This window comes from Alnus glutinosa, chromosome 8 (assembly GCF_958979055.1).
Source record: "Alnus glutinosa chromosome 8, dhAlnGlut1.1, whole genome shotgun sequence".
Lineage (NCBI taxonomy): Eukaryota > Viridiplantae > Streptophyta > Magnoliopsida > Fagales > Betulaceae > Alnus > Alnus glutinosa.
This window is the reverse complement of record NC_084893.1, coordinates 21,969,308-21,991,664: the sequence shown is the minus strand read 5'-3', so window position 1 is coordinate 21,991,664 and position 22,357 is coordinate 21,969,308. Positions and strand designations below refer to the sequence as shown.

At 36.4% G+C, this 22,357-nt stretch overlaps 3 protein-coding genes across 4 annotated transcripts; all 3 read right to left on the bottom strand.

Moving 5' to 3' along the window:
• Positions 1 to 124: 124 nt before the first annotated feature.
• Positions 125 to 8,176, bottom strand: LOC133875265 (uncharacterized). Of its 2 annotated transcripts, none has more exons than XM_062313335.1 (7): positions 7,666 to 8,176; positions 4,561 to 4,788; positions 3,875 to 3,948; positions 3,045 to 3,204; positions 2,793 to 2,912; positions 2,582 to 2,690; positions 125 to 570 (listed from the first exon to the last, which is right to left on the bottom strand). In XM_062313335.1, the coding sequence occupies exons 1-7, from the start codon at positions 7,885 to 7,887 to the stop codon at positions 389 to 391; spliced, it is 1,095 nt and encodes a 364-aa protein (XP_062169319.1). In that variant the 5' UTR covers positions 7,888 to 8,176; the 3' UTR covers positions 125 to 388. The 2 variants fall into 2 exon arrangements, with proteins under 2 accessions (XP_062169319.1, XP_062169320.1); XM_062313336.1 differs by having other exon boundaries at positions 4,561 to 4,720; positions 7,666 to 7,893.
• A 1,373-nt stretch (positions 8,177 to 9,549) lies between these two features.
• On the bottom strand, positions 9,550 to 10,377 carry LOC133876212 (G2/mitotic-specific cyclin S13-7-like). Its single transcript, XM_062314498.1, has one exon. The coding sequence runs from the start codon at positions 10,375 to 10,377 to the stop codon at positions 9,550 to 9,552; it is 828 nt and encodes a 275-aa protein (XP_062170482.1).
• A 4,009-nt stretch (positions 10,378 to 14,386) lies between these two features.
• On the bottom strand, positions 14,387 to 22,192 carry LOC133876535 (protein SAWADEE HOMEODOMAIN HOMOLOG 2). Its single transcript, XM_062314828.1, has 9 exons — positions 21,944 to 22,192; positions 20,290 to 20,375; positions 20,175 to 20,220; positions 19,948 to 20,101; positions 17,164 to 17,239; positions 16,978 to 17,029; positions 16,197 to 16,340; positions 15,967 to 16,086; positions 14,387 to 14,928 (listed from the first exon to the last, which is right to left on the bottom strand). The coding sequence occupies exons 1-9, from the start codon at positions 21,995 to 21,997 to the stop codon at positions 14,557 to 14,559; spliced, it is 1,104 nt and encodes a 367-aa protein (XP_062170812.1). The 5' UTR covers positions 21,998 to 22,192; the 3' UTR covers positions 14,387 to 14,556.
• Between the last annotated feature and the right edge of the window lie 165 nt (positions 22,193 to 22,357).

Below are 22,357 nucleotides of genomic sequence, written 5' to 3'. Positions count from 1 at the left end.
AGAAACAATCCCTGCAGTGATTGTTTCTGACTCCACTGAAATAAAGTCAATAAGGGTCAACCTACACCAAACTCCATCCAACTAGTGTCTGTGCCTCTGGTGAAAAGGCTTCATAGAGAGCATGTTAACATCAAATTGAGCTTATTATGTATGAAACAAAAATGAATATGTAGAATAATAGGGAAATCTCAAACATTTACAGATTGCCAACCGGAAATTGAAAGTTTCCATCCACAAAACTCAGCTTCTACACAAAATCCTAGTATTTAGTGTACAGGAAGGGCCTACAGTGCAGCATCCACTGACCAAGACGAAAGTTAAATGGAATGGCATTTTAGTGTTGAAGATTCCAGTCAGACATCACCGCCAAGGAATCATCGAATATTTTTCAGTCAAGTTCCAGGACTACTTTACCGGGAATGTGTCTCCTGTCTTTTGCCTCATGAGCCTCTCTCACCTGTGAGATGGGAAATGTTTTTTCCACGGGTATTTTCAGCTTTCCAGCTTCAGAGAGTCTGCGGATCTCATTTAAACCTTCTGAATCAGCCCTCATAAAAGTCCACCAATATTCTGCACCATCAAGAGAAAAACAGAGGCATAATTGGTTAAATGACATTAAGGCGATTGCACATGTTAACACGGGGTACAAAAACCAAATGAAGATGTGTTATTTATAGCATTTGAAGGCAGAAATTAAAATGACGAACAACTTAATATCTTCAACAATGCACATGCAAACACATACTAAGGACAACAAAGAGATAGAAAGAGAATTTAGATCGAATTACCACTTGATACTACAATTTTAAGTCAAAAAACGTAGATTCTCAGCTGAACTGGTGTAAAACACAATATTGAATATCTACATATATTCATATATACCTCTTCTTTTTTCTTCTTCTTCTTCTTCTTTTTCTTTTTTTCTTTTAATATATATATATATATATATATATATATATATATATATATATATATATATATATATATATATATATTTTTTTTTTTTTTTATGAATATCTACATATTTACCTCTTAAAAGAGACAAATTCTAGTTGACTTCTCGGCATCTACTTTTACCCAATGGAACAAATTAAAATGAATCCGAGCAGTCAAGGAAATATGTTTTTCATTGACCATGTTACCAGTAGTGCCCATTGGCCATTGCCTGATAAGGAAAAAGAAGTACTTAAAGCTTCTCTTTACCCTTCAAAACCAATTATTCTTGAGCATTCTTTCAATTGCTAGGGTAAAGACATAATTTCAGACAGACCTTTTCAAGGACATCACAAGGTCCACTTGCCAAATATTCTGAAAGATGAATATCTAAATCATGCTAGAAACAAACCATTTGGAAGCATAGGATAAGACAGTGCAGAGGCTGTTTACATAATATGGAAACCTAAATAGACATTAGAAATTGTCAATTTGAATCCCATGAAAGAAGACATTAGAATTCGTCAAATTTTCATTATGGAAATTAGACGTATTTTAACCGAGAGCTAAATAGAGCTGCAGACGGGATAATAGATAGTGGATAGCTAAATTCATCTGGTAGGAAGTGTTATCACAAATGAGATTAGAGTTGTAGCATAAGGGAAAAATCATATTTAGCCATTAGGTTTTTATTTGATTTGAATTTAGTCATTGGGTTTCTAATTTCAAGAATATGGTCCTTAGGTTTAGCCCAAATTTTAAATAAGTCTCTCTCACATTTTCGTCAAAATGAATGATTTGTTATATGTCACGTGTGTCTTAATTGACACGACAGCGTTCATATCAACACCTAATATCAATGTCATATTATTAAGCACCAAATCATCAATTAAATTTTTTTTTTTTTAAAAAAAAAGACTCCAACTCCAAAAACAAAAACCATCTTCTTTGTCATCTTAATCTTCTAGTACATTTGTAGCGTTAGAGGAAAAACCATTAACTTTGACGCAGAGATAGACCCTGATGTGTCAAATGAGACACATGACAAATAGAAAATCGTTAGCTTTGACGGTAAAGTGATAGAGGGACCAATTTAAAACTTAAGGACGTTATTCTTAAAATTGAAAACAATTCAAATCAGATGAAAACATAGGGATTAAATATGATTTTTCCCTAATAAGAATAATAAAACACACTAAAACTAGGCTCTACGAAAGGCAACAAAGGACGATGCTATTCCTAAAAATTAATACTTAATAATTGGTGGAGGAAATTACCTTAGTTCCCTGAAGATCTTTTCACATTGTTTAGACTATATTTATGTGTATATTGTTTATCAGACTAGAAATGCATGATGCATCAGATCATCAACTAGGGTCAATAAACTATGAAACCAACAAAATGTTTGCAAAAAAAATATTTCATGTATGATCATATTTTCCCTCCTTACTTCCCCCTTTTATTTCCTTCTACCTGATGCTATTTGGCATTTGGGTTTGTAAATTGATGAAAAGTTTATAAACCCGAGGCTAAAAGAGGGAATTTTAAATTAGCATTTAATTTTACTTGAGAAAATTATAAAATGTTCAAATAACATTTAATATAAACAAATATTCTGCTAAAATAATATAACATATAACCTTTTTACCTATTCCATGAGAATAACGGTATTGAATTTGTTTCTTCATCAAAATAGCTGTAGCTAAAGGAAGCCCAACAGCTAGCCCGTACCTATCAGTCAACGATGCCGCCTCACCCTACAATAAAAGAGGCTAAAACCCTTAAATTCTTATCTGGAAGCATTAAGAAAAGAAGCGTATAGAATTTCCTTTAGAGAAAACCAATCAACTATCTCCTACCTGAAGTGTCATATAGTGTCCACCTCTCTTCAAAAAATTGATGCCTAGTCTTTCTGTTTCTGGTACACCAATAGTGTCCAAAACAGCATCAAACTTCCCTTTTATTGCCAATTCGAGGTCCTGTAAATTGAAGACAAAAAAAAAAAAAAATCAATCCTGGTCCTCCCCAAGTTCAAATCAAATCCACTACCTACATAAGATATCTGAATTTTTCAAACAGCTTGTATATGTGCTGAAAAGACTAATAATGACCTCAGCAGTGTAGTCAACTGCCTGCTCAGCACCAGCTGCAATCAATCTATCTATGCTTTGACTTCCACAAGTAGTTGTAACAATGCACCCTGCAGCTACAGAAATCTGAATTGCAGAAAAACCTACTGCTCCTCCACCACCCACCACTAATATTCTTTGCCTGTGAAGATGAGACTGAGGATAGAATTATGAGGGCATACATGACAGACAGTTTACCATAAAGAACATATGGTAACTTTCAAGTTGAAATCATATATTCACATGTTTCATCCTCTTCTACAAAGTCCATGTAAAAGCATAAATTAGACTAATATAAATTGCTATCAAAATAAGAATGCATGCCAGTTACTAAATTCTAATCTTATCAGCCCATCCCAATAAAGCGATATTTGTAATGAAAAGAAATGAAGCGTAGACGAGCACCATTCATGACTAATACTTTTTAAATAAGCACGTCCATATTGAAACAATGAACTCAAACAAGCTGTATTCTGACAACTTCCAGAACCATCCAATTTTGTAAAAATGACATCATTGTAAAACGATGGTCCAAATTCATGAAATAATGTCTTTTAAGGCTATCGAACATTTTGTGGGGACTCCACCATCTACAATGGTGACAGCTTTGTGCCTTCAATACTACAGAAAACAAAATCAAAATGAAACGTCTAACAACATACAAAGTAACTTATGGTCAATACAACTTGATAAAAGAAGCAGCTAAGAAATACATTTTTTTTTATAAAGAAATACATGCAACAACAGTATTTTTTATTTAAAAAAAAAAGAAAAAAAAAAAGAAAAAGGAAAGGAGAAAGAGCAAACCATACCCCTCAGTTATTCTAGCAGTACTTTTTAAAGCACGCCATGCTGTCAGTGCAGCAAAAGGAATGGCACTTGCCTCCTAGGAGCACAAAAATCAAAAACAAAGTCAAACTCTATAGTTACAAGCATATATACAAACTTTAAATATTTATCCATTATGTGATTAACCATATATTGAGAGATATAGTTAGGGCACATGGCATTCCCAAATAAGTAATCTGGGCCACTACAAGAAATGTTATCATCAGTTCTATTACTACTGCTTTAATGGTTTCTCACATGATAGTACCAAATTAAATGATAAAACAAGTTGTGGAAGCAGCAACTACAGCTTTTGCAACGACCCATACTGAAGAGGCAGTTCTCAGAATCCAAAATACTTCTCATCAACCACACAGTCTAGAGACAAATACTTTTTTTTCTTCTTTATCTCCCTTATTGTAATTTCCAAAAGTGAATTTTGTTGTAGCTTTTTTTTCATCTCATAAATTGCCTGATTTAGCAGGTAGTGAATCTTACACATCAATTTTCAGCAAGATGGACAAAGGACAAGAAGTCTATTGAAATAGTACAGTATACTAGTTGGGACAGTAACAGATTTTATACTTGCTATAAAAATGTTCACTCACACGAGATAAAAAGTAAAATCAACAATTCTACAGCTAAAAACACAAAACACTCCAATATTTACCACATGTGTAACTGCTACAGGTTTTGGAGCAAGCTCTTCTTCAGAAAGAATTGCATAGTCAGCATAAGTACCCCTTACGGCAGTTGGATGCAATGCACCAAAAACTTCTTGCCCAACACTCAGTGACCGAACTGAAGCTCCAATCGCTGCAACTTCACCGCTAATATCACGACCCAAAATGAGAGGTAGAAGTGGTTCAAATACAGAACGACCATAGCCTGATCGCATCTGAAAACATTAAAATCTAAAAAAGTTCAATATGTACTAAATTCAACACATGATTGAAGGGTCTAAAGTTCAAAGTAAATGAAAAGGGGGGAAGAGTCAAGAATGCACAGGGATCATGGTTTATATATATATATATATGCCAATTATAAGAGTGTGTGAATAGGTGGCATCCAAATTATTTAAAACAGAATATAATCCTATAAAAGTATCTTTAAAATTAATACTAGATATTTCTGATAATATTATATACAGTTTAAGTCTACTCAAATGCAGGGAAGGACTCATCACTCCTAGGTACGTTAGTCAAGCTTAGAAAATAGTTCTCTACACTCGGCTCAATCTCATAGCATGATTGACAGCAACTAATTTACCAAACTGCAATATTTTTTGGTTCTATGATGTGTGCTGGAGGTACTCGGTTCCCATGGAAGTGTGTGTGGCGGTCTCAGGCTCCCCCGAGGGCAGCTTTCTTCACTTGGTCTGCAGCTCTAGGCAGAATTTTGACCTTGGACAATCTTAGGAAGAGGAACTTTATTATTGTGGATAGATGCTGTCTTTGCAAGAGGGATGGGGAATCAGTGGACCATATTCTTCTGCATTGCGATCTGGCCTCAGCTCTATGGAACAACATTTTCTCACGCTTTGGGATTGCGTGGGTCATGCCTAGGAGTGTGCTTGACTTAGTTGCTTGTTGGTGGAAGTCTGGGAGATCTGGGAGCGCTACTTCGTGGAAGATGGTGCCTATTTGCCTTTTTTGGTGTATTTGGAGAGAAAGAAACCTTAGGTGTTTTGAGAATCTAGAAAGCTCCCTGGAGGAGGTGCTAGAGTTGTTTCTCCATACTTTGTATGTCTGGTCGATGGCTTATTTGTACCCTTTATCTATCAGCTTTGCTGAATTTCTTACTTCTTTTTCGCTTTCTAGTTAGGTGTTTCCTGTTGTATACTTCTAGTGTACGTAGGGGCGCCTTACGCTTTCAATAATACTATCATTACTTATCAAAAAAAAAATTTACCAAACTGCAAGTGCCAGGTTTCTGGCACACCGGCAAATGGAGCCCTGATCAAAACTGAAGAATGCATTGTATTTTCCCTTTGCTCATGTCAGTACTGGATAGACCAATGTTACCTCGAACGATACATCCAGTACAAATTATGGATCCACAAACAGGATATAATACTTTGCCCAGTATGCGGCACAATGGCGGGTAGGCTCAAGTCATGAGCTAATTCAGGTTGCAGTTCACCCGGATCGATTTATTATGAAGTGAACATGTGTTTGTATTTATACATGTACATCTACATATATGCATGCATATTATAAATATTTGATAAATAATTGAGAAATCATTAAAAGCGTAAGGCGTCTACAGATACACACGAAGTATACAAGAGAAGCCACCTTGCTAGTAAGAGCAAAAAGAATAAGAAAATCATAATAACTAATCATCAAAGGAGAAACAAAAACAGCTATCTAAAGATACAAGGTGTTGAAAAATAAAGTCTTAATCTCCTTCAAATCTTCTCACGGTCCTCAAAACTTTTATTATTACTTTTCCTCTATAGACACCACAAAAGGCACAAAGGCACCATCTTCCACACAGTAGCACTCCGAGTGTTGCCGGCAGTCCACCAATAAGCATACAAGTCGACTACTCATCTAGGCATAACCCAAGACAGCTCAAAACAACCGAAGAAAACATTCCAAATGGCACGAGCAACCTCACAATGAAGAAGAAGATGGTCAATAGACTCCCCATTCTTTTTACACATACAACACATGTCAACCACAATGACGCACCGCTTCTGGAAATTGTCCATGGTAAGGATCTTTTTTAGTGTCACCGACCAAACAAAAAAGGACACCCTCAACGGGACCTCAATCCGCCAAACACTCTTCCAAGGAAAACGAAAACCATCATTACTAATTTACTACCCATAACATTGTAGAAGTATTTAACACCAAACAACACTCTTTTGAAAGAGATCCACCAAAGTTTGTCCTCATCTTCCCGTCTCATTCTCACTAAATACAACACCCTAAAGAACGAGGCAAAAGCATCCATCTCCCAATCATGAGTTGTTCTAACAAAATTCACGTTCCACTAAATAGCACCTTCAGAAAATGATATTTGAACCAACCCAGCTCAATTGGTAGAGTGGAATTGTGAAGGACTGTGTTGGGATTTTTCCTGAAAGATATCCTTAGGTTGCTGGTTCGACAGGTTGGAATTAAAAATAAAAATTGAAGTATTTATTAGAAAAATATTTAAATATTAGAACCACAATAATCTATAGTCTAGAAAGCCAGCTCGTTTCTGACAAAAAAAGAAAAAGAAAAAGTGATTACAGATACCAAAAACAAAAAGAAAAAATTGATGATATCATATTAGCTAACGCTACTTTCCTCTTCTTTAACTATAACTTCCTTTTTTCCTAATATTTATTTTCACATTATGAATTGTCCCTTTCTTCTGGTAAAAGGTAGTGTAAACATGGGCTTCACGTTGGAGAGGGACCGCGCCTAAAGATAAAATTAGTTTTGAATACGGAATTCATTCGTGTTCGTGAAATAGAATTGAACTCGTAACTGTTTTTAACATTCCAAAAAAAAAAAAAAATCAATTCAATTCAATTCCTGAATGTCGGAGGTTCCAAACACAGTCTTAACCAATAACCAATCTAGTAGCAGAAGTAGAAATTATGACATTCTGTGAATGATGAATAACAAGAGGTGCCATAAATTTAAATATGTTCTCTGAATGCTCCATCAACAATTGTATTGCCATTAATCAAACAAAAATCCTCAGAGAGAATCAGTCCTAGACAAAAGAAACATTAGGTATAGAAGAGCGTAATAAAAAGAGAAAGAGCGCTTACTCTGGTATCGAGGGGGTTAATGGAGACGGCACGAGCGCGGACGAGGACCTCATTGGGCTTGAGATTGGGAACTTCCACATCGGGCCGCAGCTCCAGTACCTCCGGCCCACCGAACCGCGGCAGCACCACCGCCCTGCAGCTCGTAACCACGCCTCTCACCCCGACAGCCTTTGGATTCCCCGCAAATATTCTGAAGCTCTGAGACCTCCGTAGAAATCGCATTTTTGTTTATTTACTAACAACTGTGAGATCAGAGAAGTTTGTATTTGTTACAGAATTGGAGAGAGAGAGAGAGAGAGAGAGAGAGAGAGAGAACAGGCCTGCCTTATTAGGGTTTCAAAAAATGGGGAAGGAAACGAGAAAAAAGGAGCGAAATAGACTGAGTGTGAGTGGCAGTGCGGGGAGTGCAGAGTGAAGACGTGTCTGTGTTTTGGTCCGCAGGGATGGCGGGGGGTTGGTTCATTTCCATCCGCAATGAGGGAGGTTGGGATCGTTGCTAACGTGCGCATGGGTGTGGGTGGGGTGATCGTTTGGATAAAAAGCCTTTAATTTCTCTTTCCAACGGGGGTTTGACTAGTGAGTTTCAATTTTAAATGTTAGACCAATAGCACGATGCCGCGTGTAAAACTATCATGTTGGAGCTACCATAGCAATTAAATTGAGTTACATTTACTGCTCTCTATCCAATGGTTCTTTTATTCTATTTATAAACATTGAAGCCACTATAATTCTTTTTCTCCATCTCCATGGCATTGGGAAACAACATTGTTCTGGAGTTCCTTCATCAGGATCTGAAGACTATACCTTCACTGCATCAACTGTCCAGGAATTACCTGGGGCTTCAATTTCCAGTTGTGCTCTCTCTCTTCTGTCAGCTCAATCACAGGACTTGTCAAGCCATTCAACAGGACGTCCAGTGGCTAGTCCCCAGATTATGCAAGGTCGCTCTGTCCATCGCCTTCTTGCCTTCTTGGTCAAACTGATAAACCTGTAAGGGTAAGCTCTGTGGAACAATACGGATCAAATGGACTCTATTCATTTGGGATGAACTCCATGGAAGTTGATAAGATAGGATCAATAATACCTCTATCATGAAAGAGGTATAAAGGACAAGACTGAGACTAAGTACAATTTAAATGCTAAAGCCAAAAAGTTATCAGTGCTGTCCATTAAGGTTTCAAGAGAAAGAAGTTTAAGCTACCTTATAAGAGAAATGCTTCCCATCATAGTGCACTTTCGGGTTATTTCTCAAACTGTCAAAGACAGCTTTGTTGGCATTCACATCAACATATATAACATGCTTCATTTATTTGCTCCGGTGTCAAGGCTTGCCTTGTCTGCAAACATGAACAGCATTCAACTGGCTGTTAATCGCTTTCACCCTGGTGCTACCAGGGCTACTGTAACTCATGTTGACCTCTAACAATGTAACACATCAGAAGGGGGAGGGGTCACATATCCCATTATTACAGTAAACTAAACCACAAGAGAAATAGCCCACAAACACCTATAATTTATAATTACCTCCAATTGGAAGTATGACTGTCAATTACGTATATCAATTTCCAATAAAACCAATGCCATACAAATAAAGTTTTAAGCTTCCCCCCAACTGAGAAAAAAAAGGCCCTGTTTGATGGAGATAACTCTTAAAACATCGTTTAATAATTGGTAACAGATATTGCATATATATCTCTTGGTTGCTTACAAGACTGACAAAAAGAAAAATATGGTTACAGATAACTCATCACTCTGTATCCAATATGCTTGAAACAGCAACATCAAACAAAATTTGTATATTGTAAAATCCTAATACAAGAGCCTAACAAAAAAGGAACCGACAAAATTTACAAAAACAAGAAACATATAACCGACAACTGTTCTTTAAGGTATTAGAGCAACTGCATCCCATGTAGAATCCGAGTATTTCTCAAAAACCTTTCTTTCCGGCATCCCATGTTTAGTCATCTTAGCCAGTTGTAGAAGAAGTTTAGCACAGCAAGCTAGTTGTCGTTTGGAATAACCAGTCTTCTGAAGAGCTTTTTCCCAGCCATGACTCTGTTTTAGTATGCAGGATCTTGCTGCGTAGATGGTAGAGGCAGCAATCATGGACGGTGAATACGTTGTAGTGGTAGCATAATCGCTCATCGCAAGTTCGCCCAAATAGAAAGCCATGTTCTTCAAGAGTTGGTTAGTATCCCCACAGTCAGAAGATGCAAGAATTTCAACCAAGAAAGAATGGATCGTTGGAACCATAATTTTCCATCCCAGCTTGTTTAGGATTTTCTTTTCCATGGAATTGATTTTTTCTTGACTGAAAGAAGCATCGAATAAGCATGTGAAGTAAGTTTGTGGGATGTATAAGAACTCGACCGAAGAAGGGAACCATTCCTCTTCATATTTGCAGGCTATGACTAAGGCGGCGGTACACACCAGCTGCAACTCAGACCACGGCACAACCACCGCCGAGAGAAAGCGGTCGGCAATGTTGACAGCAAGAAACAGAGTCTCCGGCGCAAAACCCAATTCCGTATGTACTTCTATCAGCCAATCTACAAGAACGAGTCTTACCTTGTCATTCAAGTAATTCTTCTTCACTCTGCTCTGGCTCTCAATGCGCCTATAAAAGCCATACATATCTTCTTCTACCTCGTCGTTTGTCTTGTGCGCATTCTTTTTCAATAATGAACGAAGGAGACTAGCAATACCCATGATCTCAAACACTGAAAATCGCTCTTTGATCGTTGAGAAAAGAAGCAAAAAGAGATGAACTGGCGCCTGAGTCTCTTCTGATATTGGAGTATTTATAGGAGGAGGTTTCCTAAACGAGGTGTCTTCTCCCCGCCTTCCTTTGCCACCAACGGTCACAAGCCAAATTTCAAATAAGAGTAAAACCTTGGTCCTTAAGACTCGGCATTCCTAATCCTTCTCGTATAAGTGTATTGAACAAGAGAGGCGTTGAAGACCCAGCAAGCGGCAAGCCCATGGGCTAGGGGAGGGTGGGGTGGGACTGTGGGAGCAACGATTTGGACCAAACCAAAACTATATGTGGCTAGATTATTATTTTTTATTTTTTAATTCAAAAAATGTGGCCAAACAGCATAATTCCCTAAATTTCCCTTTAGAAGATTTTCATTTTTAGATTGACGGAGCCGTCAAGTATTTCCAAGATTAATGTAATTTTCTTATTTTATTTATTTTCCTTCTTAGTATAATTTATTGTTTTTTGTAGTTTTAGAGTTTCACAATAAGGGTGCGTTTGGGATTGCGATTTCGTAGACAATAAGTGCGATTTTAAACCAAATCGCAGAACATAGATCGTTTGGGAACTGCGTTTTTAAAAATTGCGATTTGAAAACGCAGAAAATCTGCTTTTTCAAATCGCAGATAAGATGATGCTTTTTTGAAAACACAGAAATTTAAAGGTAAATTCGCGATTTTAAAGGCTAAACTGCGATTTTGCCAAACGCTTAACTGCGTTTTTAAAAATCACTTTTTTCAAATCGCACATTTTAAAATCGTTATTTTAAATCGCACTTTTTGAAATCACAAACTCAAATAGACCCTAAATTTGGGAAGAGAGCCCCTTTTGTTCGATCATGACAAAAAACATGGGTTTTTTGCCCACCAATAGCCAGTCGACACATCAGCTAAAAACAATAAAAACCAAAAAACTGAAATGCTGCTGATGTACTGAATCCCTCTTACATATTCCCATTTTTCCCTTCTCTTCGTTCTTTCTTCTTCTGTTCTTTTTCTTTCCTTTCACCGGGACACGGTGAGGCAGAGGGAGAGAGTGGGTTCGAGAGGGGGAGATCGGGAGAGTGAGATCAGGGGAGAGAGTGAAACAGAGAGAGAGAGAGAGAGAGATGTTGTCGGAGAGAGAAAAAGAGATGTCGAGAGAGAGACGAATAGAGAGAGGATCTGATCGACGGTGGACCAACGCAGGAGGAGCAGGAGGCGACGTCCGATTATGGGTCGTCGACTGGTGGCCGGAGGTGCGATTTTCGGTGGCCAGAACTGACTTCCAGCAAGGTAGGGACCGTCCGACAGTTCCTGTGGAGCGGGGTTGGCGCCAATCGGAGCTGAGAACGCCGGAGATGCGTTGAATGGGTTCGAGAGGGGGAGATTGGGGGAGAGAGTGAAACAAAGAGAGAGATGCTATCGGAGAGAGAAAGAGAGGTGTCGAGAGAGAGAGAGAGAGAGAGAGAGAGAGAGAGAGACGAACAGAGAGAGGATCCGATCAACGGTGGGCCAGCGCCGAAGGAGCAGGAGGCGACGTCCAGTGGCAAGAGGTTTCGGTGGCCAAAACCGACTTCCGACAAGGCAGGGATGGTCCGGGAGGTTTTGCTCGTGTGTGTTCTGCATAATTTTATTTGGTGTAATATGCTGATGTGTCTGTTTTCTATTGGAGGGCATAAAGGGCTAGGTTTCTGCCAAGTCCGAACTGAAGTTATTCCCATTTGGGAATAGTTGTATTGGGAATGCAGTTTTTGCCATAAATAATATTTAAGTCTTTGTGATCAACGTGTCTTGATTGGTGTATTAAAAACACAGTTTTCCAACACATCTATTACTTTCGCTATGTTAGCTTCAATGGATCCAATCACTTATTTAAGAACTTGGTATTTTCCTCTCCACACCCCCTTCCTTGTAGTGTGATAATTTTGGAGCCACATACCTCACTACTAACCCATTGTTCCATGCACGCTCGAAGGACATTGATATTGATTTTCACTTCGTGTGTGACAAAGCGGCATCCAAAAAATTTTAGGTGCGATTCATATCTACCAACGACCAAAAAGCTAACATTTTTAATAAGCCAATGGTGTCAACTCATTTTCTTACATTGCGTGACAATCTCCGAGTGATGGAAGTTTGAGTTATTCTAGACGCTATACCATGTCCCTCTAATAATGATTTGACTTTTAAAATCACCATTTAATTAAAATTCAATAATGATTAATCATAAGTTCAATGGTGATTTTAAAAGCCACATCATTATTAGGAGGACACAAGAGACATAGATATGACGTCTAAAATTACTCTACATAGCTTGAAGGGCCTATTAAGACACTTGATGATATCCCTGGACTCGGTTTCAGCCATGTTTAGATAACAACAATTCAAATATCAAACTCAAGATTGGAGATAAGGATAAAAACGCCAGTCTGTTACATTGTTATCTTTTGTAAATCAAATAGTTAGAGCTACCATGTCAATTAAATTTAAGGGATAAATGCATTTTTGTCTCAAGTTTAGGGTTTTGACAAATAGATCTCTGACTTTTAAAAAGTGATTAATCACTCATTGAGATAAGCAAAAAATAACAAATTAGTCCATGTCATTAGAAAAGTTGACATAATCTATTAATGTGTTACATTAGCACAAATTAGGCCAGCCAGATGTGTGGCCAAACCATCCCTTGACCATTGGGAGTGGTTCGACCATAGGGGTTATTAGGTCACCCTCATTTAGCACATTAACAGATTATATCAATTTTTCTAACGGCATAGACTAATTTATTCTTTTTTGCTTACCTAAGTGATTAATCATTTTTTAAAACTTATAGAGCTCTTTGTCAAAAACTACAAACCACAAGAATAAAAAATACATTTATCCCTAAATTTAAACTATAAGAAATCCCAATTATAAAAGGATTGAAAGGTCGTGAAGCTTCCCCCCGCCCCCCCCCCCCCCCCCGGCCCTTATCTTGGTTTTAATTACGGTGTAATGGTCAGTAGCTTGCCTTCTTTTTAAATGACTATATTGTATAACACCCCAATGTCTCATTTCTATCTCTTTGGATTAACTCTTGTTAAAAAATAAATAAATAAATAAATAAAAATTATAATGGCTATTAGACTCTACCACGTCAAAATAGTTAGATAAAAGTGAAATATTAGTGTGGTATATAACATTACTCAAATTTCATCAATAGGAAAGAAAATCTCAATTTCTTTTTTTTTTCACTAAACTAGTGTCACAGAGTGTAATAACCCTCGGATCAACCGTTGTTAAAAAAAGAAAAAAAAAAAAAAAAAAAAAGTTACTAAACTATGTCATGTCAACATAGTAGGATAAAAATAGAATATTAGTTTAATGTATAACATTACTCAACTTTCATTAGGAGTAGGGAAGAAAGGTAGGATTTAGTGTTAGGCAAGACGACGCAAAATAAAATCAAAGATGGAAGTAATTACTTCAAGAAGACTTAGCTTGTGATAGAGAAGCCATGGAAGGCACATATAGAATAGATCATTAGACAAAGAAACTAAAAAGAATGGTATAGTAATGATGCAATACCACTCCCTAAAGGATTGGATAATGTTATTCATTCAGAAAAGTAAATAAAACCAATTTGGCATCTTCTTTTGGATAAGTATCAATCATTGCCCCCGCGTATTTTCGTTCATAGTTTAAATTTCGGGTTGCCCAACCCTTGTTATTGTTCCTTTTCATTCCTGTTGTAATTCTGTTTTCATGTACCTTAAAAAAAAAAAAAAAAAAAAAAAAAAAAAAAAAAAAAAAAAAAAAAAAAAAAAAAAATCCTAACAATTTAACATTATAATAACTGTCATTTCTTCATTCTCCCCTTTCTTGATTTGTTATTCTTGGCATTCAGAAAAGGCATGAGGATTAATTCAAGTTCAATGATTTGTTATCATGTGCTGAGTGAGTACTCAGCGAAAAAGAAGAAAAAAGAAAAAAGATCATGTAATGAAGGAAACCACTGACTGAATTGTTAGAGGCCATCTTGAAAACAGACCCAACTCAGAGCATTACTCATCCAAAAAAACACTTGTAATTAAGCTCATTAACAATTTAAAAGTAAAACAACTAAACTAAACTAAAATAAAGAGGAGAATTACAGAATGTTTAATCAACCTACTAATTTGCTTCTGGCCTGTTCTCAATGCCGCCACCAGGAGCTGTGCTGCTCACGAATGCAGCATCCGGGGGAATGTTAGCTTTTCCTGCAATGTTCGCCTCGCTGTTTTCAGCTTGTTTTGGTTCTGGGTTTACTGTATGAGTGGCTACAGAAACATTAGCATGCAATACTGGGGGCAGCACAGCTGCATCAGCATAACGCTGCTTTTGCATTGTTTCGACAGGAGTAGTAACCCTTGGAGCACTGACTGCGGGAGGATCCATGCTAGTTTTCTGATGGTCCATGGAAGCTGCCTCATTCACAGCATGAAGCTGCTGCAACCTGTAGTCAGTTTCAGGCCGGCGGCAAACCTTTCTGAGCGGTACAATTTCCTGAGGGATGGAAACATGAAGCAACCAAATAAATTACATTACATTGTTATGCAATCACAAGGTCATGTTTGAAAAAAGGGCTTTTGATGAAAGTGTAACGTGCCCAAAAGATAACCCACATCAAAGAAAATCATAACCACACGCTCAAAAATAGATAGGCCTGGCAGTAATTGAGAGTTTGGGGGACTGCATATTACGATTGAATCCATGTTCATCATCCAAATTGACAGTAATTGAGATGTTTAGAAAGTAATCCATTCCAAGACCACATAAAACAGAACTGCATTTCTTGTATTTATGCACATCCAAACACTCCTAAGAGTCATTCAAATGAAATTCATTACCTAACAGAGTAAGGATTTATAACTACTATATAGCCCTTGAATTATTTCACTGGAAACCTTTGCAAAATCATTTCAAGCCCTGTTTATCTAAAAAATATATACACCAAATTTAAAAAGTTAAAAACATATGAAACTCCTAACCTCACCTTTGCCCCACACCATGACGATAAAATGCATCGATAGAGTTAAAGCCACTCTTGTATTAGACTTGTCTCAAGAAATGATTCCCTTGACAACCAAGGGATGGGAAAAAACACACACACACGCACAATAGGAAAAGGCTATGGAGTGGCTGAAATGCCATGGCGAATTGCAATAAAAGGAATTTGAACAAGAATCAAAATTTGCATTCCTTTTCCCGTGGCTTCTTGAAATCAAATGGATTGCCATCGGAGCATGAGATTTAAACACCTATAAAACGATGTGCATTTGGGCTCAAACATTACTGTTGAACAGAAAATTCATATAAAATGAGTGAGGATAAAGAAATAGATGATTTCTACCATGTATAGATAAATGACAACGTAAACACGAAAAAATACCCATCATCATACTCGTCAGGAAAGTAATATCAACCTTATTAAATAGGCCACAGAGCAGAGCAAATATAGAATTGAGAGAGAAAGGATATCAAACTATTGAAAAAGAAAAGAAACTGAAGCTGCAAACTAAGAGAAAACAGGCAATTATATACCTCAGACTGATCATGATCATAACGCACTAAAAACCTACAACGGCAACCTCTCACATCATGTCTTCTTCTTTGTGCATCAAGGACATGGGCGTCAAAGTAAAGAGCCTGCTCTTTACCTTCCTGAAAATTTTTAAAGCATTGAACAAAGGAGTTTCCAAAATCTGATTAGAATAACTCCTCTTTCTACCAGAGTAAATACATTTCTTACTGGCACTTGCACAAATTCCCACCTGAAAACAGAGTATGAGATCTCCAGGAAGAACTGCAACACATTCTGATGATTCACATGGTAGAGAGCGCGGCCTGACATGCTTGCGAACATTTACCCATTCATCTTCCTCTGGTCCAAACCCAGCAAAACGGACCAGTACTTCCTGACATATACAGCAAGATTTTATACATGAGAAAAGCAATTGGCAAAAGTTATACAGAAGGGGAAAAAAAAAATTGTAAGCCAAAAAATAACACCAGTTTTATTTCCATTTTACAACAAACTTTTATAGACAAAATTTCAGAAAAAAGCAACATTTGAGGGATTGACAAGGAAGATGAGGAACAATCCCAAACAAGTATTCTGACTTTGCCCATCCACCATATCATTCTGGGTAAATCTTGTGAGCCAAATTAATAGTTCAATCCAAGCCCTATAAGGTCAACCAGGATATATGCCATGTAGAAAAATCCTTCTCAAGGGAAAAAATTATTTATTCTATGACAACTAATTAACTCAATAATTAATAAGGCGGAAAGAGATGTAAATAAGTTGTGAAGGATGCATGGATGAATATGAAAACAATAATAACATAGAAAAATACAAACTATGTCAGAATAATAATAATAATAATAAAAAACAAAAAAAAAAAAAAACACTCTTGGTATTGATTCTGAGAAGACTTTTGCCCCACTGGCAAATGTTACTTTTGTATGGCTTTGATGAGGTGAGAAAGTAGCCTTCATTCCAAAATAACCGAAGTAGTTTAACAATGTATTGAAGAGGAACTGGAAACTTACTGGATCACCAGTCTCCAAGTATCTATGGGAGAAAAAGGTAGAAACATCATACCTAAGAAAAGAAAACAAAAAATTTAGATTAATTACTAGTAAGTCATTTACCAGAGAATATGATAATTATCAGAAAGAATACAGGAAGGATTAAGAAATACAGATTCCTATACACGAAAGACAAGAAACACTAACCATGCACCATCCCTTCCAGATCTAGCTTCAAACTCCAACACAGAATTTTCGGCAGCACCCTTTCCTGCACTTGGAACTGGATAAAAGAAAATGAGAGCTAAATAAATCCAAAATACAATGAAATATCAAAGCAGATGCATAACAAAATACACCTTCAAAAATGACGTATTGAAATGAAGTAGCATCTATCTACAGCTCTTTCTGTTTCCTAATTAATACGTAACTTTTCGGGGTTCATGTGGCACTTAAGAAGGGGTCTTTTTTTCTACTTTATTTTTCGCCATTTTAGGAAAACCAAAAGCAACTAATCAAAGAAGGGTTGTAATTTATAGAGAGCATGAAGTACACAAACTACTAGACATCTATGTTAATTGACATCATGATATCGTGTGATGCAGCTATTCATGTATCATTTGATGTTTTGAAAACATTAACAAGCCAAATAATATATCCAGCCGAGAGTGTGCTTTTTGGTGTAGGTTGTGTTTCTGATAGATGGAAGCATAGTTGTAATTTGATACCATATGAAGTTTCAATTTCTGAAACTCCTGTATCATGCATTATGTTGTGCATTGAGTGAGTTAAATTTTCAAGATAAAGCGCAAGGAACAAAAAGATGTGCACGAATTTGTATCAGATACAATGGTTAATGCTCATTTCCCTGAAAAATCAAAACGGGTGGATGAAATTTAATGATGTCACAAAACTATATGTTTCTTGAGCGTTTCTCTGAAAATACATACAGACAGAAATGTATACACAACTAGTTAAATATTCTTGGCATTCCAATAGCTCCAAAACATTATGGTTTGTGCATTGAATATATCTTTTGTGTCCCAAGTTAAACAGTGCAAACCACAAGCTTGTAGAGTTTCTGCTTAAACAGTATATTCTCAACATGCTTCCAAATATACAACAGATAACCTAAAAAATAAATCAAGATGAATTGACAACACAGGATTCTGCACACCATAAAGATAAAAGTTGATTATTCATCATTGAACAAAACAGAAATTAAAGACAATATGGAAGAGTGAGATTTTTTTTTTGGTAAATATAGTGTGTACTAACTAAACAAACTAAAGGGGTTCAGGGGCATACACCAGACTCTACATAATGCAAAGAAGCCAGCCATCAACACAATCCTAGACATATCATAGAACAACCAAACAAACAAAACAAAAAAAAGCAGCCCATACAAGGAGAGCTATGCGTTAGAGATAGACGCAGGAAGCAGCCAGGATCTTTGTAACCAAAGATTCTGCTGATCCCCATTCACCCTCTTCAAGGCACACAACTTGTCTCCAACAAAAGCATTGATCTCCTATATCAGAAAAGTAGCCTCTCTGGTCTCATTCCTAAAGGTTCTGGAGTTTCTTTCTCTCCAAAGAACATAGACACCAGCAGAAAAGGGCCAGCCTATGGATAATCATCGGAAAGACTCACCATTGGCAAGCTGAACTATCCAGTGAACTGAATCCTGCCTGTCTCTATTTAACCAAGGCACATTATGGAAGAGTAAGAGGTACAGTATATGGAAGAGTAACAGCTTGATTGATTTCATTAGGGTACATGAACTAGATATGGAAGGACCAAGGTACAAATTTAGTCCCCTCAAAAACATCAACCAAATTTAGATCCAAATCAATGGGCTAAGATCAAAGACAATATGTAACTTTCCTTATGAAGACTGATTTGGACTACTACTTTTCCAAAGAAATTGTGGAATCAAAATCCAGGTATGATGGGCCATGCTTTCAAGTTTCATGCATTTCACTTACAAGGTAATGGTACCTTATGATATGCTTTTACAACGTCTGACTATTAATATTTAAGTCAGCATGGCATCAATTACTAATAAACTAAAAGTTGTGTTTGGTAAATGGTTGTGTTGTGGAATTTTTGTTTGAATAGTAGTAAGAAGTGATTGATGTTATATAAAATATAAAAAAGTTTGGAATTGTTTTATAGGAAAGTGAAAATGTTTTGTTTTGTAGTGAGTTTTTTTATTAGAATAGTAATAAAAAATGATTGGTGTGATATAAAAAGTGAAAAAAAAAAAAAAAAAAAAGAAAAAAAAAAAAAAAAAGTTAGAATGTTTTGGATTTGACTTTTTTGGGAGAAGTGAAAAAAAAAATAGAGAGGGAGATGAGAGTGTTGCCAAACACACTCAAAGACAGATTTTAAGCAAACATGGCATATTGAGAGAGTTAACAAGGGAAAAAAGACAAAGAACAGGAAGGAAAATAACTATAACACACAATATCATACCATAGTCTGGAGAAAGAGAGGTAATGACGGAAGAAAGACAAAGAACAAGACGAAGGGAGATTAACCTAAAAAATACTATAACATTTTCTAGATTGGTGGCTTGAAGTGGTGGAAAGAACATACACTGAGAACCCTTCTTAAGAGTACAGTTCTTTTTTATTTCCTTTAATAGTTGTTACACCTTGTAATAGATCAGGATAGGAAATAACAACAGAGAGCAATAGCTAAAACACATCATGCACATACAAGCTGATATAGGCCTACATTGAGCTGTACAGTGACTACGGACACACCAAATTGACAAAACTAGCAGATTTAGACATGTTAAGCATTCTAAAAGATATAAAGTCACACACTAATTGATGAAACAAATATGAGCATGGAGCAACTTCAATCTGGCTACCAGGCTCAATTTCCAACAGTACTACATAAAGCATGAAAGTAAAGCCCAAAATTCTGGAAAAGACAAAGGAGGCCTTCAAAACTAGAACATAGAGGGGGATGCAATCATACCTGAAGGAGCAGGTATCGGAGCAGGTATAGATTGTGGCACATTTCTCACTGGAGTTGAATCATCTCGAGGCACAGGAGACACATTTAACTTCCCAGGAGCCTTACTTAGTTTTGCTCGTATAGCATACCGCCTATTTTGGAACCAATTCCAAACCTAAAATGAAGGATCTATGAGAAATAGACTCTAGATGATTCCGCATCAGGAAAAAATACATAAAATGTCATACTTGCTTCATTTGAACTGTAATCTTGCCTTTTCGATCGTCCGACTCACTACAACCAAAGACAAATGCATTACAAATAGAATTCAAATGCTTAAAATTGAAAGAAACTAAGGCACACCTGAACTTCTCTGCAAGTGACACAAGAACATCACGTGATGGCATCGTATTGTTGTGTTGTTGCAGAATAGCTTCCATCTCCACAACCTTTCAAAAGTAGCAACATTATATTATTGAGGGTTTTAAATTATAGCTACAATCTCCTACTAATTTTTTTTCCCATTCTACCATTAATGAGATTATTCGCATATGACATCATGAAGACAGGTAATTGACAAGAATATCTACCTAACAAAAGCCTTCAATCTACAAAATGAATGCTCTGCTAAAAGCATTGCCCATTTTTTATCAATCATCAACTTTATTGTAGTGTTCCCCAAAAAAAAAAATTGACAGGTGACTAGTTGATAAAGCACAGAATCATCTGATTTCTATAGAAAAGAGAGTACCAGTTTAAATAAATAGCCATTCTTTTCCTTATTGGGGTAAAAGTTCACATATAATTATTGTTTTAAAGAATCGAAACCAGAAGCCGCTTAGGTGTAGACAAACTCCTGCTATTACCATGCAGCTATTCTGAGGCCATTCCACATCAATGTCAATATTAACTTGAATCTTCCATAGATAAGATCACCACAAGGCTGACGAAACTGACCTAAGAACCCGCTAAAAAACGACAAAGACAAAGAAAAATCTGCAACACAGAAATAAAAGCATTTTTGCAAACAAGGAGAAAATTAAGATGGCACAAAACCTTTATTTGAAGATTTATTTCTGAAAACTATTTTATAAAACTTTGCTCCCAAATCCCAACATGGCAGATCATCACCAAAATGTTTCCAGTTACTATCTTATGTTTTTTTATCAATAAAAACAAAGAGGCATAAGATTAATATTGACTACATAACTACTTCCGAAGTTTCTGGAAATTATACAAAAAGGTTTATGCTCCAAACATGCCCTAAACCTCCCAACAAGCTAAAATGAATATTGACTATACATATCATTGTCATGGTACTAACAGCAACCTTCACGGTCAATGTGAAATGCAATCTAGATTATTTACATACCAAACCACACAAAATGATAAGTTATAAAAAATCACAAGCAAAGGTGGAGAATTAAAAATAAATAAATATATATACATATATGTAACAAATCATAGCACCATATATATATATATATATAAAGAAAAGAAACAAACCAAGCAAACAAGAAATACAATCAATCAACAAATATTTCAATAAATCCAAGCACAAAGAGATCCAAACCAAGAAAATCATGCTGATTACTGCAATCAAACTGACCCTTCTAACGAAATCTACTTCAACTTCAACTCGGTATGTAGATACATGCAACTGTTTAAAGCTCTCCTAAATCTAATCAACCATAAACCAGAGAAATCGAAAAACCCAGGAAACCCAGCACATAGAACCTGCAATTTAACTGAACCACTTAATAATTTCACCGCTAAATTCGAAATTTAGCGCGCAAACACACACAAAAGACAAATATTCAAAATCCAGAAAATCAAGCGGATAAGTCCTGCAATAAAACTGACCCATCAAACAATTTCCACTAAGAACCAACAATTTAGCTTTAATTCATCCATAAATATATAACACAAATATACATGCATATATAGGTTCCCATACACGAACATACAAACCTGAATCACAAATTAGGAAAATCAAATTTGCAGAAGAAGAAAATACCTCGTATTGCATGAAACGGAAGGCAGGACCTCCATTGCTGGGAGGCCGACCCATACTCTCTCTCTCTCTCTCTCTCTCTCTGTGAGAGTCAAAAGGTCCTTCAAACAAAAGAAGAAGAAGAAGAAAAAAACCGTTCGATTCAGATAGAAACAGTGCTTGTGTTCGCCAAAGTACGTGGTATTAAATTTATAAATTAGAAGGCTCTGAGCGCTTAAATTTAGTCTAAAATCTCCACGAACTTTAAAAAGAAAAATACGAGTGAGAGAGAGAGAGAGAACTACGAGCTTTTTGTCCCCAAAAGACAGTAAATTGAAGTCACGTGACTTTTTTCAATCAAAAAAATTGGGATAATTTGCCAATTTGTTTATAGTTGGTTCTGAATTATAAATCACTAGTTGTGATTCAAAAAATTTA

Bases quoted from the DNA above. Each gene is read 5' to 3' on its own strand.
- LOC133875265 (XM_062313335.1), bottom strand. From the start codon at position 7,887: ATGCGATTTCTACGGAGGTCTCAGAGCTTCAGAATATTTGCGGGGAAT. The intron at 3,949-4,560 runs GTAAATATTGGA...TTGTGCTCCTAG, and splicing joins CTGTAGCAGTTACACATGTG to GAGGCAAGTGCCATTCCTTT. The intron at 3,205-3,874 runs GTATGGTTTGCT...TCATCTTCACAG, and splicing joins ACTGCTAGAATAACTGAGGG to GCAAAGAATATTAGTGGTGG.
- LOC133876212 (XM_062314498.1), bottom strand. From the start codon at position 10,377: ATGGGTATTGCTAGTCTCCTTCGTTCATTATTGAAAAAGAATGCGCAC.
- LOC133876535 (XM_062314828.1), bottom strand. From the start codon at position 21,997: ATGGGTCGGCCTCCCAGCAATGGAGGTCCTGCCTTCCGTTTCATGCAA. The intron at 20,221-20,289 runs GTGTGCCTTAGT...CTTTGGTTGTAG, and splicing joins TCACTTGCAGAGAAGTTCAG to TGAGTCGGACGATCGAAAAG. The intron at 17,030-17,163 runs GTTAGTGTTTCT...TTCTTTTCTTAG, and splicing joins TCTGGAAGGGATGGTGCATG to GTATGATGTTTCTACCTTTT.